This window comes from Phacochoerus africanus, chromosome 15 (genome assembly GCF_016906955.1).
Source record: "Phacochoerus africanus isolate WHEZ1 chromosome 15, ROS_Pafr_v1, whole genome shotgun sequence".
Taxonomy (NCBI): Eukaryota; Metazoa; Chordata; class Mammalia; order Artiodactyla; family Suidae; genus Phacochoerus; species Phacochoerus africanus.
The window spans coordinates 12,235,035-12,253,468 of NC_062558.1; the positions used below are offsets into that span (position 1 = coordinate 12,235,035).

At 46.7% G+C, this 18,434-nt stretch overlaps 1 protein-coding gene across 3 annotated transcripts in view; it reads right to left on the bottom strand.

Moving 5' to 3' along the window:
• ZNF395 (zinc finger protein 395) overlaps positions 1-18,434 on the bottom strand; it is a 46,115-nt gene that overhangs the window by 10,274 nt on the left and 17,407 nt on the right. For all 3 annotated transcript variants that reach the window (XM_047759907.1, XM_047759908.1, XM_047759909.1), the window contains exons 2-4: positions 5,204-5,450; positions 3,173-3,405; positions 398-507 (exon numbers count right to left, since the gene is read on the bottom strand). In XM_047759907.1, the coding sequence (XP_047615863.1) occupies positions 398-507; positions 3,173-3,405; positions 5,204-5,450 (590 nt within the window). The remainder of the gene's footprint in view (positions 1-397; positions 508-3,172; positions 3,406-5,203; positions 5,451-18,434) is intronic.

An 18,434-nucleotide genomic window follows, 5' to 3' on the forward strand; every position in this document is an offset into this window, starting at 1 on the left:
CCCTGGAAGAGGGGCATGAATCGGCTGAGGCCACTAGGGGACCATTTACTAAGTTTCTACTATCGAACTAAACATTCCTCTACTGGCCTTGTTCAGCCCCACAAGTGCCTCACTCGCTTACTCCCATAGAAGAACTTACTCAAGTGGCCCGTGGGGCTCAATCCCATGCTCATTCATCTTCACAATGCACCAGGACACATCTCCCCAGAGGAGGAAACTGAGGAAAAAGAATGGGAAGCATCTAACTCCATGTCACTCAGCCAGCCTGGGACACAAGGAAGAAGAGACTCCAGAAACCCTACGGCCAGGCCGCCGGCAACTCTGGCAAAGAGCTGCCCCAAGCAGAGGAAGTCAGTCGTGGGCCTCTGCCGCACCCAGAACGCACCCTTTTCCTCACCAGAGAAGTTGGCCTCGACCCCAGGAGGACTCTGCACAACGGGGCTGCAGGACAGGGAGGTCAGCACCATGGCCGCCATCATCTCGTCCATTTCCACGGCATCCGACTTCCTGGAGTCAAACGGGGAGAGCCAGAGGTTACCTCCCCACACAGCTGGTCCCGCGAGCATCTTACGTCCCTGGACTGGCCCCTCACGCCCCACTCCACTCAGTGCGTGCTCAGGAAACAGTGAGACAAGTCATTAAGACCTCTCCTCGTTCTTCATGAAAAATACTACATTCTGAGTTGCATTTAAAATCTCAGGAGTTCCCGTCGTGGCGCAGTGGTTAACGAATCCGACTAGGAACCAGGAGGTTGCGGGTTCGGTCCCTGCCCTTGCTCAGTGGGTTAACGATCCGGCGTTGCCGTGAGCTGTGGTGTAGGTTGCAGACGCGGCTCGGATCCCGCGTTGCTGTGGCTCTGGCGTAGGCCGGCGGCTACAGCTCCAATTGGACCCCTAGCCTGGGAACCTCCATATGCCATGGGAGCGGCCCAAGAAATAGCTAAAAAAAAAAAAAAAAAAAATCTCAGTCAACCCCGGCATAAGCAGGCTGGTCGGGTCCCACCTCACTGCTGACACCCAGAGGCAGTTCCGCTCACCACTGAATTCACTTCCTAACTCTAGCTCTGCTGCTTAAAACCAGGAATTTTATTTGAGGAGAAGGAAGCAATGAAATACTGCATGGGCTAGAATTCAAAATCACCAAAATCACTTTCCTTTCCTCATCTCATATTTAAATTTTTTTTTTTTTTCTTTTTAGGGCCACACCTGTGGTATATGGAAGTTCCCAGACTAGGGGTCGAATTGGAACTGCAGTTGCACCTGGGTTCCCGGCTCTGGAGGTGGCGCCTGGGGGTGGGGCCCTGCAGCTTCGCCAGCCACACCTCCTCCGCTTTGCAGCAGATTTGTAACTTCTGCTCCAACAGCAACGTGGGAGCCAAGCCGCATCTGCAACCTTCACCGCAGCTTTCAGCAATGCCAGATCCTTAACCCAGTAAGCAAGGCCAGGGATCAAACCCCACTTCCTCATGGATACTAGTCGGGTTCCCAACCTGCTAAGCCACAACAGGAACTTGTTTAAATTTAAGAGGGAACTGAGAGTTCCCATTGTGATGCAGCAGAAACAAATCCAACTAGTATCCATGAGGATGCGAGTTTGATCCCTGGCCTCGCTAAGTGGGTCAAGGATCAGGCGTTGCTGTGAGCTGTTGTGTAGGTTGCAGACACAGCTCTGATCCTGAGTTGCTGTGGCTGTGATGGAGGCTGGGAGCTGTAGGTCCAATTCGACCCCTAGCTTGGGAACTTCCATATGCCACACGTGTGGCCCTAAAAAGCAAAAAAAAAAAAAAAAAATTGAGAGCACAATTATACTAACCAATTTCCTTCCCCTCCCCCCAAGATTAATGATGAGGTGTTCTGACAATTTCTGAATGTCAACAGAACCTGGTATTTTGTAAGCCAATGAGCAAAAATCCCCAGAAATACTAAAATAAATTTCCCAATGCAAATCTCAATGCTTTATACAGCAGAGCTCTATAAAATTTTATATATTTTAAGAATCTGTATCAAGTTACATTATTTTGGAAATAAAAGCTATAAGTTAATGCTAACTTATACGTCAGCCTGAAATAAATTTCTAGATGGCTCTCTATTTCAAAGGACTGTATTAATTCATTCTTTACAACTCAGATCCACTAAAATATGCAACTGGGCTTGAAGGAGCTAAATCAAGACTAGTAACATATTAAACAAGTTAACATCCCCTTTTTTGTGTGATCATCTGTAATTTTATTTCCACAGAACAGAAAGGCAAATTCTTGCCAGCATTTCGATGAATTTGGAATCACAAATGTTGTTGCTCTGATCTGGTCTCAAGACACTTGGGTGCACTGTCAGTAACAGTCAGCACCCACAAACACAGAAAGAGGTGGCACAGGGCTCAACCACTTACATATCCTGTATATAAGAATCTCATCGAGGATTTTCTTGTTTAATCTTAAAAGATCAATGTACACAAAGTATATAACATAGAAATTAGAGTATACATAGTCTCAGGGGAATATCGTGTCATGAAAGTCTTAAAGCAAAGTGCATTCTTCGTTCAGCATCAGTGCTTTTAATTATCTAGCTGGGGGTCAGCAATCCTATGAGCCTGCAGCCTGTGTCAGCCCGGCTCACAAGCTAGAATGCTTCAACAATTTTCAAATGGTTTTAAAAATCAAAAGAAGAATATTATTTCTTGGCATGTGAGACATGGAAATTACCTGAAATTGAAATCTAAGATTCTTAAGTTTTACTGGAACAAACATGCCCGCCTCCTTATGTACTGTCTGCAGCTGATTCCATGCGACCACAGCAGAGCAGAGCAGCTGGAACAGAGACCGTCTGGCCCACAGAGCCTACGTTATTTACTATCTGGCCCATTCAGAGCACGTTTGCTGACTCCTGATCGAAGCCATTTTTTTCCCCTCTCATCATGAAAAACTAAGAACTGATTTTCGTTTAAAGCATAAGGGGGAAAAACAGCCTCTAGCCAGACAAAGCCGTCGGGGAAGAAAAGATAGATGCCCCTCTGGTTTTTTTTCAGAGACTGCCCTCCCACTGTTTCCATTTGCCTGAGACCTTGACCACTCGACATCTGGGACTTCCACATTCCTCCCCCTTCACCGGGCATCTCACAACCCCAGACCTCACCACCCACGTGCCTTTCAGAGCCCAGGTTCTCCCACACAAACCTCTTTGGGACGTCAATGTTCCTGGAGACAGGCCGGTAGGCTGGTGCCTGGGTTCCAGGCTCTGGAGGTGGCGCCTGGGGGATGGGGCCCTGCAGCTCAGCCAGCCACACCTCCTCCGCTTTGCAGCAGATTTGTAACTTCTGGTCCAACAGCCAGACAGTCACCTTGTCCTCTGCCCAACTATGCTGCTCCACCATCCCTGGGCATTCTTGACCCCCATACCACACACAAACCTGGGGGGAGAAAAACAGCAACCAGTGGTCAACATCTGGGAGTTCTCACTCCATATGCCCCAAATTCTGGGAGCCAGGAGCCACCTGTCACAAACCACATTCTCTGACTCAGCTTTAATTCAAGCAGATGCTTCTGGGTACCTGCTTCCCACCTGAACACTCAGACTAACCACAGTGGGTTGGTTCTTCCCAAAACAGACCCTCATAAACCCTCTAGATGGAGAGACCAAATGTGTCAGTTTCTGGGATTTTTATGGAACTTGGAGTCTATATGCAATTAAAAAAAGTTAAGTTGTTATTGTATTAAAAGAGACTGTTACAACTATAAGAAGTTTTCTATAAGCCTCATGATAACCACAAAGAAAAAACCTCTAGTAGATACGCAAAAGATAAAGGAATCAAAACACAGAACTGAAAAAAAAAAATCACAAAGGAAGATAGCAAGAGAAGAAGAAAGGAATTACAAAACAGAAAACAACAAGGAGTTCCCATTGTGGCTCTGTGGTAATGAACCCGACTAGAAACCATAAGGATGCAAGTTCAATCCCTGGCCTTGCTCAGTGGGTTAAGGATCTGGCAATGCCATGAGCTTCAGTGTAGGTTGCAGACGCAGCTCAGATCTGACATTGCTGTGGCTGTGGTGTTGGCCGGAAGCTGGAGCTCTGATTCAAACCCTAGCTGAGGAACTTCCATATGACGCAGGTTCGGCCCGAAAAGAGAGAAAAAAAGAGAAAGAAAACAATTAACAAGACAGCAATACTAAGTCCTTACCTATCAATAATTACTTAAATGTAAACAGATTAAATTCTCCAATCAAATTAATTTGGAATCTGTGTCTGGCCTCCTGAATTCTTGCCTTGCCTTTGAAGTCCTATATACCTGCTGGCTCCCAACACTGCCTCGAATTGCCTACACCCGGCATTTTTCCTTTCAGAGAATCCTGGGTCTGCCTGGGAGCACAATGGTAGGGGAAGTAGGCTGACTGCTCTCAAGAGTACCTATCGATTGGCAGGTCGCCTCACCTCACAGGAAGAGGGGCCTGGAGACACAGGCTTTGAGAAAGAGGCAGAAGGAACAGCCTCCACCATGAGCTTTTGCAAAAGCAATGAAAAAGGAGCCCACGCACCTGGATCCAGTGATAAGCTCAGGCTTAGGTGATACCTGGGCTCTGCCTGGGCCCTGGGAAAAGGAAACCTAAACAGCAATCCAACTAAACAAACACCTTCTTTTTTTCTTTTTAGTGGGGCATACAAAACTTCCCAGGCTAGAGGTCAAATCCGAGCTGCAGCTCCCAGCCTGCACCACAAACACAGCAATATGGGATCTGAATCGCATCTGCAACCTACACCACAGCTCACAGCCGTGGTGGATCCTCAACCCACTGGTTGAGGCCAGGAATCGAGCCTGCATCCTCATGGATACTAGTTGGGTTCGTTTCCCCTGAGCCATAATGGGAACTCCTAAAGCTAATTCAAAGATGCATCTTATCTGTCTCCTCTAAGCCTGAGATTCTTCACCTTGTTTTTGTAAAGGTGCAAGCTGAGGCAGATGAAGAAAAACTGAGCTCTGGCCATGCTCTGAACTGAGGTTCTGGGCAGACCTGAGCCAGGAACTGTCATGGAAGAGCCCTGGGTCTGCTCGGGATGGCTCACTGTCTCGGGAAGCTTGTTGGAGGGAAAAGATCTGTGGTAAAGCCATCGCCCAGAGACTTTCTGGTCTGTCACTCAGGGGCATCACTAGAGCAGCCAAACCCAAGCCTGTGGAGATCAGACACCAGTCCACTCAGAGATCAACCTACCTTCTGCCCAGGCTGAAAGGCCACTGGCTGAGGACCTGTGGTGTCAGGAGCCTTGAGCACTTCCTTGGGCTGCTCCTGGCAGGACGTGTCCTTGGAGGCAAGGAAGGGCTGGGGAGCCGCCCCCTCCAGCAGCTCTGCCTGCGGCTCCAAGGGTGGGACAGCCCCAGGTGGCCCCAACACCCGGGCTCCCAAGAGGGACCGCTTGCCAAGGCGCCGGGACAGCACGCTGGCCATGCTGCTGCCTTTCCTGGGGAAGCAAAGGGGACACAGAATCCTTTATCCATCATCCAGAGGAATCAGGAAGCCCTGTACACAGCAGGAGCCCAAGAGTGTCTATTAAAAAGGAGGAAGCACTTTAAAGTAAATTTTACTTCTTTTTTTTTTTAACTTATTTATTTTTTTGTCTTTTGTCCTTTTAGGGCCACACCCGCAGCATATGGAGGTTCCCAGGCTAGGGGTCAAACCGGAGCTGTAGCCACTGGCCTACACCACAGCCACAGCAAGGGCAGATCCAAGCCTCATCTGTGACCTACACCACAGCTCATGGCAACGCAGATCCTTAACCCACTGAGCGAGACCAGGGATCGAACCCACAACCTCATCGTTCCTAGTCGGATTTGTTCCCACTGCGCCATGATGGGAACTCCAATTTTACTTCTTTTTTTTTTTCAGCTGCACCCTCAGCATGTGGAAGTTCCCACACCAGGGATCAAACCAGCACCACAGCAGCAACCTGAACCACTGCAGTGACAACATCAGGTCCTTAACCTGCTGCACCACAGGAGAACTCCCACAACTTTTTTTTTTAACAAAAGTAATACTTATCTATTACTAGTGGGACCTTTAGACATACTGATAAGCACAAAGAAAAACAAGTCACTCAAGAAGCTGCCTCCCAGAGATACCCAGTACAGCATTCCAAGCGCTCCTCTTCACATGGATTTACATACTTTTATTTCTACAAAAACGGGATCATGGTTTGGTAAACTGAATTTTCACTTAACCTGCGTGGGCTGTACTACGTCATTATACGTTACTCCACAAAAACAGTTAGAAGTCACACAGTGTTTTCTTAGGCAGATGCATCGTTGCTAATTTAACAAATCCCTTATGATTGTGCCTGAGGGCTGTGCCCAGGGTTGTGTTGCTTAAACTGCTCTGCCTACAGGGAGCCTCTCAGCTGCTGCTCCACCCACACCCCAAGGACCACTTCCCAGGTCAGGATCCTATTACATCAGTGCTAAGTCAGAGTAGAAGAGTGGTTGTTGGGTACTTGCAGGTTCTCAAGCTCAGCTGGCTTCAAAGCTGCAAACAACTTCAGAAACAGGCCATGCTAACGCTCCTTGTTTTCTTTTATTCTTTTTAGGGCCACGCCTTTGGCATATGAAAGTTCCCAGGCTAGGGATCAAATCAGAGCTGCAGCCTACACTATAGCAACAGCATCACCAGATCCAATCCGTATCTTCGACCTACCTACACCACAGCTCACAGCAACACCAGATCCTTAACCCACTGAGCGAGGCCAGGGATGGAACCCGCATCCTCCCTAAGCCGCAACAGGAACTCCATGCTCCTTGTTTTTCATTGGAGGAACTAATGCCTAGAGCTTCAATGACTTATTCACGGCGATGAAGGTAGTTGGTACTAGAGCCTGAACGAGATCTGGTCTCATGGCTCCAAACCCAGGTCCCCTCACTGCCTCCCCACTGCCTGCACACTGTCTCCCACAGCACCTGGGGGCAGTCAGGTTGCGTGTGCATTCAGGGGTGACAGAAATGCAGGACCACGGCCCTGACATGAGCTAAGAAGGACTGTTCCAGGCCTCTGCACAGTCACCCCACGACCAACAGGGGCTGCTGCTCTGGAAACCACACACATCGTTTCTGCGCGCTCCGAGGTGTCACGCGTGTGTCATACTCCAGAAAGCAGGGAACTGGGCAGTGCCATCCTCTGCATTTTATAGGGGGGGAGAGCAAGAAGGGAGACCAGACCAAAAAGCTTGGTGTGATACTCCTTTAACCAAAGTCCTGCCTGAGAGGCAGGGTTCTTGGCACTTGGCACCCCCTAAGCCCCAGGGCCGGGGCCAGGGCCACCCCTTGACCTTCAGGAGCCTATACCATTCCAGAAAAGAGGAACTCCGTCTTACAGAGCCTGAGCGATTCGAAACAGCCAACAGGCTTGCTCTTGGGAAATCCCACTCCGACCCACAGCCTCTCTGGTAAGCAGGAGGCAGGGAAAAACAGCAGATCTGTTCGGGCCACACTGTCAGTCCCCAGTCAGAGCCTGTTTCCTCATCTGTAAGTGACACTCACCAACCTCAGAGGAGCAAATGAGAACGTTCTAGTAGAAGCCTTCTGGGCACAGGCTTCTAAATAACTATGTACTAGACTTATCTTCCATGTTCTTTAAAAGATGAAAAATGATCCCTTTTCCCCGTTTGGTAATAACCTCCTAGGTGATCTAGATGGCTCACCTCGGAACACCTCATTATTCTGTAAATATCATATTCATACCTAACACTTAAGAGCACTTCCTATGTGCTAGACTCTTAAGTCCTGCACTGGCATTATCATCCATCCTAGTTCTAATCTCAAAAAAAAACAAAAACAAAAAAATCCTGCTATAAAGCTCAGGGAACTATATCTAGTCACTTATGATGGAGGATAATGTGAGAAAAAGAATGTGTGTATATATACGTGTGTGACTGAGTCACTTTGCTGTACAGTAGAAATTGACAGAACACTGTAAACCAACCACAATGGAAAAAATAAAAATCATTTTAAAAATTAAAAAAAAAAAAAAGACTCAGATTAAGAGACTTGACCAAGATCAAGGTAAAGGGCCAAATCAGGGCCCCCAGGGACCTACTTCCAAGACTGTTTTTTCAGGACTACACCATGCTCCCCCCTCTTCCAAATATGCCCTGCCTGGGGCCACTACTTAAGCTTCTACTTCCCTGTTCCTCACCTCCCTTGACTCCACTGACTTCCATCTCTGCCTTCCATGTCATGAACTGAGGCACAGGGTACTGCCCGGCCTCTGGAGGGTCAAGCTTTGCGCTCACAACCCCCAACCATGCCCTCCTTCCTGGTTTCCCCTTCTGGTTCCCAGGCTACTGGCTGCCCTTCTCACCTGCTGCCTTCCCACCAACACCTGAGAACCGACTTCCAGCGGTCACCCGCCAACAAATCAGAACTTTGCAGTCCCTTCACCCCCAGAAACCTGAATCCCCTGCATCCGCACAGAACTTTAGGACAGATCCTACCAGGGAGCCCAGCCGCTCCTGGGCTTGGGTCTGCTGGCAGAAGGAGAAGCATCAGACCCAGCACTTTGCAAACTCATGCCACCCCTTCTCCAGGGCTCGAGTGGCTCCTCTGCCATCCTGCTGAGGTTCATTTCCTCTGACACCACCCCCCAGCACACTCCTAATCTCTGCTGTCCCAGCTCCCCTGTTCCCTCCTAATTTGTTTATCCAGTCAGGATTTGAGGAACTGACATGTGCAAAGCATATCCCCGGTGCTGTGGCTGGTATAAAATACTAGGATTTTCATGAACTCAATACCAACATTACTTCCCTACCTGGAATGCCCACCAGACCAACTCCACCTGCATCTATTAAGCTTGACATTTCAAGTGACAACTCCAGCTCCTATCTCCCCCCTCCCACCCCTCTTCCTCCAGCCACACTCAGGCCAAAAGAAAGCTGCACCACAGGTGTGGGTTCAAACTTTCTTTGAATAAGTCTATAAACCTTCTTTACTTTCATCCTTGTCCAAAAGTACCCCAAGGCTTCATTTAAGTTCTGTGGCATCTCCACATATCCACAATCCTGGCCTCCTTCTCAACCATCCCAGCAAATTATGCTAAGCAAATATCTTCACAGTAACAAAACATGAATGGGAAAAATAAGTTTAAAAGACAATACTCCTAGAAGAGAATATAGGCAAAACATTCTCTGACATAAACTATACAAATGTTTTCTTAGGCCAGCCTCCCAAGGTAATAGAAAAAAAAAAAAGGAATCTAATCAAATTTATAAGCTTTTGCACAGCAAAGGAAACCATTAAAAAAAAAAAAGAAAGAAAGAAAGAAAGGAAAAGAACAAACAACGCAAAGAATGGGAGAAAATCTTTGCAAATGATGTAACCAACAAGGGTTTAATCCCCAAAATATACAAACAGCCCATACAACTCAACAACAACAAAAAACAAATAATCCAACCAAAAAATGGGCGGAAGACCTAAATAGACAATTCTTCAAAGAAGACACACGGATGGCCAGTAGGCACATGAAAAGAATGCTCAACATGGCTGATTATTAGATAAATGCAAATAAAAACCACATTGGGGTACCACTTCACACTAGGCAGAATGGCCATCATTAATAAGTCTACAAATAACAAATGCTGGAAGGGGTGTGGAGAAAAGGGAACCCTCCTGCAAAGGTGGTGTGAATGTAAATTGGGAGAACCACTACGGAGTATGGAAAAACAGTATGGAGGTTCCTCAGAAAACTAAATATAGAACTACCATATGATCCAGCAATCCCACTGCTGGCATAAATCCAGACAAAACTATATAATTCAAAAAGATACATGCACTCCTATGTTCATAGCAGCACTATTCACAATAGCCAAGACATGGAAACAACCTAAATGTCCACTGACAGATAAACAGATTAAGAAGATGTGGTACAGGAGTTCCCGTCGTGGCGCAATGGTTAACGAATCCGACTGGGAGCTATGAGGTTGAGGGTTCGATCCCTGCCCTTGCTCAGTGGGTTGACAATCCGTCGTTGCCGCGACCTGTGGTGTAGGTTGCAGACGCGGCTCGGATCCCGAGTTGCTGTGGCTCTGGTGTAGGCCGGTGGCTACAGCTCCGATTCGACCCCTAGCTTGGGAACCTCCATATGCCGCGAGAGCAGCCCAAGAAATGGCAAAAAGACAAAAAAGAAGAAGAAGAAGAAGATGAGGTATATATACACAATGGAATACTACTCAGACATAAAAAGAACAAATAAGGCTATTTGCAGCAACATGGATGGAACTAGAGATTCTCATAATAAGTGAAGTAAATGAGAAAAAGAAAGGCAACTAACATATATCACTTATATGTGGAATCTAAAATATGGCACAAATGAACCTATCTACAGAAAAGAAAAAGACTCACAGACATAGAGAAAAAACTTGTGGTTGCCAAAGGGAAGGGGGAAAGAGCGGGATGGATGGGGAATTTAGGGTTAGCAGATACAAACTATCACATTTAGAATGGATAAACAATAAAGTCCTACTGTATAGCACAGGGAACTATATCCAATCTCTTGGGATAGACCAAGATGGAAGATAATATAAGGAAGGAAATGTAGGAGTTCCTGCTGTGGCTTAGCGAGTTAAGAACCTGACTAGTATCCATGAGGATGAATGTTCAATCCCTGGCCTTGCTGTTCAGTGGGTTAAGGATCTGGCATTGCCACAAGCTGCGACACAGGCCACAGACGGGGCTCAGATTCCACATTGCTGTGGCTGTGGTGTATGCCAGAAGCTGTAGCTCTAATCTGACCCCTAGCCTGGGAACCTCCGAATGCTGCAGGTATAGCCCTAAAAAGACAAAAAAAAAAGGGCGGGGGGGATGTATATATGTGTATGACTGGTTCGCTTTGCAGAAATAAGTGCATTAAAAATCAACTATACTTTCATTTAAAAAAAAGAAAATAATAATAAAGTTGCAAATATGGAGGAAAGGGTTTGGCTCATTTCTACAAGTGTTTTAATCAGAGCTTCCAGGGCTAGAACCAGAGAGTATGGTATCTCTACCATGAATTCCCTAGAAAGCAAAGAAGAGGTTAAGAAAAAGATCAAAATCACAGCATTCTACAGAGTTCCTCTCCAAGTGTCTGGTGACTTTATAATCAGTAACATTCTATCGGAAAGCTTTACTGTGTATGTAATCAAAAGGAAGAAAAAAACGTAAAGAGTAAATTCTTTACCGCTATCAGAAAAACCAAAAAGACACCAAATGTCCATCCAAGTTAATGTGGTTTCAAAAACTCAAGTCACCTACCACCATCCTCGAAGCCTTAAACCAGAAACAAGAACCTCCTACCCTCAGTTTAATCTCACTGAGCTAGAAGTGAAGCCACAGTGCCACTCAGAGACATCAGATGGCAGCATCCATCCAGAGAAAGCAACAATCCTGCTCTTGACCAATAAAAACACAGTGGCCAGCCCCACTTTCCACAGCAGGAAGTTTGAGGTTTCTACCACTGAAAATGAAGACAGGGTAGTATTTCCAAAATTCCTGGGCTTCCAGTCTACAGATGAAGCCTGAAATATTTGACTAACAGATTCTGACAATGTTTTTGTTAAGTCTTTGAAAAAAAAAAAATGTAAAGAACACTTTTTACTTGGTCTGCAAAGCTGGTGACCTTCAAAAAAGCCTGCTGGATTTGCACGGTGGGTGAACCTGCCCACTTCCGGTTTCTTCCCACATGTGTTCTCTGGCCTTTCTCCTGTAACTGGCCCGAATTCCACTCTGAAGTATATTTTAGTATTTGTTTTATTTAGAGTCCACCCAAATCTTAATTTTTTAAAAGCAGAAGAGAAAGAAGGAAGGGAAACTGCCTTTATTAAATGCCTAATAGCTCTAGCTTTCACAAACTGTACTAATTTAATCCTCAAAATGACTTAAACATATGTTCTTTTATTTCTGATGAGGAAACTGAGCCACCGAGAGGTTAGGTTGCCAGGGCTACACAACCAGGAAAGGCCGTCCCTGGGGACTGAACTCACGTCTATCTGGTGTCAAAGGGCACGATCCTGCCACTACTCCAGGAGGTGTGAGCTCTCCTAAAATAAAACATGCAATAAAGTTGCTTTTTATCTACATGGCTTTTTTTTTCCCTACGTCAGTGAGCCACAATAGAAAAGAAAGCAAAACAGAACAAAACAACGGCTCCCAATCCTGCAAGTCTCTACTTCCACTTCCTTTCTTTCCTTGAAAATCCCTTCTCCACTTGCATCCTAACCACCTCCCTACAAAAGAAAGGTCAATGCTTTACTCTGACCTTGTTCAACAGTCCAAGTCACTGTTAATCATTTAGCAGTTTGGGAAGACCTTTATACACGTATGGCCCTCTGGGCGGGCCCAAAGTGATGATGTAATTAATCCCCAAAGTTAAAGAAAAGTTTAGCCAAATTTACACCAGAGATTGATAGCACAGAAGTGAAAATATATGAATCTAGACTCAGTGTAAGCTGGGCAGGGTGGCCAGGTATGTTTGGCACACTCATCATGTTAGGAATATGGCTCAGTTGCTAACACAATCAGCAGTCCTTGAGGGATTCGGAAGTGAATTCAAACACCTACAGAGGTCTGCCATGCAGGTGGGTGGAGAAGCCAGGTTTTAATTCTGGACCCTAGAGTGGCTTTCCAGGACCACCTATTACTTTATACCTCAGATCAAGGGTTCCAATCCACCAATCCCCTACCCCCACCAGTGTGTCTCTATCAGTGGAACTGCTGCCTCCTTCAAACTTCTATTCCCCATTCCTCCTTTTTTTTTTTTTTTTTTTTTTTGGCTGTGCACGCAGCATGTGGAAGTCCCCAGGTCAGGGACTGAACCTGAGCCACAAAGGAACCCCCGCCCCCATCTCTACTTTCTCCTCACTCCCCTACCAATTCTTTCTTGGGAGCTATCAATGGTCCATATTAACCAGCCAGCCCCAAATGTGTCCTATGGTTCTGGTACCACAAAGAGAAATCAAGAAACACTAACAGTAACAGGAAACAATAACCATGTTTCAACAGTAGTCAAATCCAGCATTAAAGAGTTACATTCTCAACTTCTTAAAGTCCCTGATTGAAACTTAAACTCTGTTCCAAGAAAGACTTCCTGGCTAAAGTACAGTGTTAGGAGATCCCAAGTCCTCTTTGCTTCTCACTCCCACCACTGTCACCCACAGGGAGGGGCTGGCTACCCATGAAGATGTATTTTGGTCCATGTCCAAAAGGGGTTAGCCCTTTTCTGGGCTCAGCAAATGTCTCCTGATGTGCTAACTGGCCTTAATGAGGACATCTGCCATCAGTTAAATAACTGGAATAGACAGAAAAGGAAAACAAACCCTCTCTGTGGTTCTAAGTTGCAAATTGCCGCTTGACATGTGACTGTTGCCGAACAACCCCATGTCTCAGCACGTGTATGTATGTGTGCACGCGCTCACGTACAATGGTTGCTCTCTCCTACCTCCCTGGGACACTCAACAAGCCATGACATCAGCAAGTGGCACTTCCAGGACACAGGTCATAAAGTCAAAGTGATTCATTACACAACTAATGGAGGGGGGTTGCTGTTACGGAGGGTGAGGTTTGGAGTCAGACTTCCACTTGCTGAAGTCTGCAGGCTTGCTGCCTCTCTGCTGAACAATTTAGAATTTAGGCACATCACCCCTCTACCAAGAGTGTCAGGTTCTCCACTAAACTACAGCTTTCCATCTATTTTATGATCTCCACTGGGTAACCACTGGGCAGAACAAGAATTCCAGTGTTTAGTTCTTTGGGTAATATTTTGCATCTCACTTTCGCATCATCTTTTGTCAGAAAAGTCACTGATTTTTTCTTTTAAATCTGCAAAGTTTTAACTTAATTCTTTTCAATGTGATGTTCTAAGCTCATCCAAAGATGCTGTAGCAAACCACACCTTTTATCTTCTAAGAGAATTTAGTGGAGAAGAGGACAATTCATTTGCCCAAACAACTCATTTTTCAGTAATTCGTGGCCAGGGATGAACTTTGCTGAGGGGTGCTATGTTGCATCCACAGCATTTTTTTTTTTTTTTCCGGTCTTTGCAATGCCAGATCCTTAACCCACTGAGCAAGACCAGGGATCGAACCCGTGTCCTCATGGATACTAGGCAGATTCATTTCCACTGAGCCACAACAGGAACCCCCCATCCACAGCATATTTATGATTACATGCAAATACATCTGTGGTCCTCACCATGTGAACCCTGGCAGGAAGAAGCAAAGTTGCCATACTCCACCATCACCTCCCCAATGCTGCCTGGTAGTTCTCAAGCCTTATTTTCTTCTGAGGTATGGTCTCCAAAAAAAGAAAAAAACAAAACAAAACCAAAAACTTCATGGAGCACGTATTGACCCTTTTCTTCCCAGGGGACTCTCTACCCAGCCTGGCTTTGGAAAGAAAAGCCTGCAAGAGTAGCCAGGGCCTGAGCTAAAATGTCTAGGTCTCGCAAGTTATGTACGAGGCCCTGTTGCACCGTTTTTAAATGTGTGGTGTGCATTTTAGATTTTCATGCTAGGAGCTTAAGATCACAGCATTGATCATAGCAGTAACTGATTCAATTCCAACATTTCTAAGTCAGTTGTCCAGAGGCCGTTTGGATTCTCAGGGCATTCTAATCACTGTCTTCTTCTGCGGGTTGTTAAAAACTGAATTACACTGCTTCAATGTAGAATAGTTTAGACTACTGATAACACTGGAACGAGACTATCAGGGCTGGCAGGGGTCTTACAGGTTGCCCATCCCCCATTCGGGGCTGGTATCCTCTCTACGGGCGTCTCCTGTAAGTGAATATCCAGCCTTTCCATTACTGTAATAGCTGTAACAGGAAAATGGAAGGGGAAAATGAGGGCCCCAAACAGCCGTGCTATTTTCATATTCCAAGAGATGGGCCATAGAAACAGGTCACCTAATCTGGCTACACGGAATTTTCTCCAGCAAATAAATGATCCTGATCGACAAATACTTTTGTTGGTCTGACTGCACAACGGCCATTCAATCAAGTCAAAGAGAGCGTTCTGTTTGTACTGCCAGCGGGGAAGGAAAGCGTTTTCACAGTTCAGCCCAGGCACAAACACACTTCCCCTTCCTTCACACCTCGCTCCCCCCTCTTTGCTTTCAAAACCCCCAGTGCCCTTTATTTGCTGCTCTGTCGTGCATACACTACTCTGTATTAAACGAGACAATTCTTAGCACAGGACTTGGCACACAGTGAGAGCTCAGTGATCCAGAACTACTTCTCTTAGTACCAATGGACTGCAAGCCTTGCAGGGCAGAAACCATACCTTGCTGACCCCTATTTATGACTTTGAATAAATGCTATTTCCACAAGTGAGGAGAGCCCCAGATTAAAACATAGTGTGTTAGAAGAAATAAGACCTGCTGCTCGCCCTAAAATGAAAACAGGCAACAAACACAAGGAGATAATTTTTTACAGACATAGACGGTGTGGCTGCCAAGGGGGAGGGGGGAGAGAGTGGGATGGACTGGGAGTCTGGGGTTGGCAGATGCGAACTCTTACATTCAGAATGGATAAACAACAAGGTCCTAGTGAACAGCCCACAGAACTATATCCGATCACCTGGGACAGACCAGGATGGAAAAAAAATATAAAAAAGAATGTCTATGTGTGTATAACTGAGTCACTTTGCTGTACAGCAGAAATTGCCACAACACTGTAAACCAACTACAATTTTAAAAATTTCTAAAAATAAAGGGGAGAGTTTTAGTGTTCAAACTCGATGCTAAAACAGCAGTGTTTCCTTGAAAATAGGTGGAGAACTCTGTGTAAGCAAGCAGGGATATGGCAACTCATGCCCACAAATGTCCGGTGAGGTGGAGAGCTTATGCAGCACTGTTTTTGTACATGCATGGGGGCACGCTCGCACACATGTGAGTACCTGTGGGTGCCTGCACTGTGGTTAAACCTAATCTGGCTGCACCAAAACTAGGTGAGAGTTCCAGCAGGTGGCGCAGAGGTGGACGACTGCGACTCAGGATTCTACCCCGAGCAGGTGGGAAGGAGGGAACCAAAAGACAAGTCTCTCTAGGAGAACAAGCCTCAGAGAACGACCAGTTCTCTCCAGCAGGTTGCAGAGTAAGCATATAACCTGCATGTCAAGTCAAACTGCCTCAGTGGCACTGGGGTTACATTCACCCTGAGACCCATGTCTAGGAGCTTCCTTCTTTTTTTTTCCTGACCTCCCGGCAACTCCAGAAAATATAGAGGGATGACATAATCCCAATTTTGCAGCTCAGAAAACTGAGGTTCCCCTAAGAGCCCACTGACATGCTTCCAGCTGGCAAGCTGTGATGTCTGCAGCTTTCCTGGCCCCTCCCTGGTCTAGTTCTCTCTTCCCCAAGTGGAGACCCAGCAGCAGGACAGGGGCTCCAGAGTCCCAGCCCTGATGCCTTCACGTTGCCTTGTCTGACCCTCACAAGGCTGTGAGGAAAACAGTGTGAGTTTCATTAGGAAGAAGGGCTCTATTAGAGGCACTTACAGTTTTGAAAAGCAAGAGCTGGCAGCAGAAGAACCACCCTCAAAAATACAACACATACAAAAACTTTTTAAAGAGAAAAAACACAAAACATAAAACACAGAGGGGAAAATTTTAAATGCCTAACAGAAGCTCCCTGGTGGCTCGGTGGGTTAAGAACCCAGCACTGCCACTGCTGTGGCGTGGATCACTGCTGTGGTCCAAGTTCAATCTCTGGCCCAGGAACTTGTGCATGCCACGGGCATGGCCAAAAGAAAATAAAACAAAATAAATAAAAGGCTTAACAATCCAGAAACCATTAGCAGAAGACCCTGAATGGTTCGCCAGAAAGGGAAGCTTCATGATCATGATGCCTGAGGTGCCCATCCTGAAAGACAAGAAAAGGGCCCCTTATGTTCTCTCACCCCTTTGAAGGCAGAGAAATGCAAGCTCCCTATGTTTTCATTGAACTGGTTAAAGGAAAAAAACTATTTGGAACTCAGCAGTCATCTGAATGAATAATCACATTCCCTGATGATGCTAAGTAAATAGACAGAGGGGTTTGCAGGGAAGGTGAGAGCCACCTGCTGACTTTCCTGGCTGGAATAGTAGTAATAAAGTAGTAATAAAGGCAGCAGCCCTCTCCCAGGGTGCATTATCAGAGCACACAGGGCTACAGGTGCCCAAGAAAGCAGCCACCTGGTCCGGGGGCCCGGCCAGGAGTGGGCAAGCCAAAATGATAGATGGGAAACCAGGCACGTGCAGACAAGAAGGGCCAATGAGAGACATCCATCCGGAAAGAGAAACAGGGAAGGGAAGGGACCGAGGTACCCTGATAACCCTCAGGCATCCAAGTCTCAAGTGGGAGCTACAACGCTGCCAAACGTAAGCCAGTGGGAAATAAGCTGGGATCTTGGAAATTATAAATCACAAAATAAGAATCACATGCTGGTGCCGTGAGCTGTGGTGTAGGTTGCAGACGCGGCTCAGATCCCACGTTGCTGTGGCTCTGGTGTAGGCTGGCAGCTACAGCTTGGATTTCGACCCCTTGCCTGGGAACCTCCATATGCCCTGGTGCGGCCACAGAAAAGACAAGAAAAAAAAAAAAAGAATCACGTGCTGGGAGTTCCTCTTGTGCCTCAGCAGGTAAAGAACCCGGCATAGTGTCCCTAAGGATATGGGTTAGATCCCTGGCCTTGCTCAGTGGGTTAAGGATCCCGCATTGCTGTGGCTATGGCTGTGGCCTAGGCCGGCAGCTGCAGCTCAGATTCAACCCCTAGCCTGGGAACTTCCATATGCCTCAGATGCGGCAATAAAAAGAAGGGGAAAAAAAAAATGTGCTGTTGGGATGACTAGCGATTCTAGTGGCTAATAACATTTAGGAACTGAAATAAGAACTGGATACCAGAATTGGTTCCAAGACCAGGATGGCTGACTAGCCAAGATGGCAGGAGTCTGGCCAGAAGGACAGTACCAGGCTTCCATGGATCAACTTCGAATACAACTTTCCCCTTCACTCTGACTCCCCAGTTGAGTCAGCCTTCCTGTTTCAGGATGGGGGGGCAGCTCCTCACGCTGTCCCGCCACCACGTCTCCCGGGAGACTGCTCTGCTCTCCCGGGACTGGAGCCAACGGGAACGCTTCCCATTCCCCAGGAGTGCTGTGGCTGAGCGTAAAAAAGGGCTGGATCACCTGCGCAACTAAAACCAGCTCCTCAAAATGGAACCAGCACGTGCAAGAGAAGCTAAGCCCGGGCACACTGCCCAGAACGCCTCTCCCAGAGAAAAGGGCTCCCCGCAACCCATCACCTTGACCTGTGTGAGCTTCGGCAATGAGCCACCACCTCAGAGCCTCCATTTCTCACCTCACCTGTGAAAAACAGGCTCAGTGCCCAGCATCTGGAAGGATCTCAACAAATGTGGTCCCACCCCTGTCCGTTCTCAGACTGGCGCTGGACCC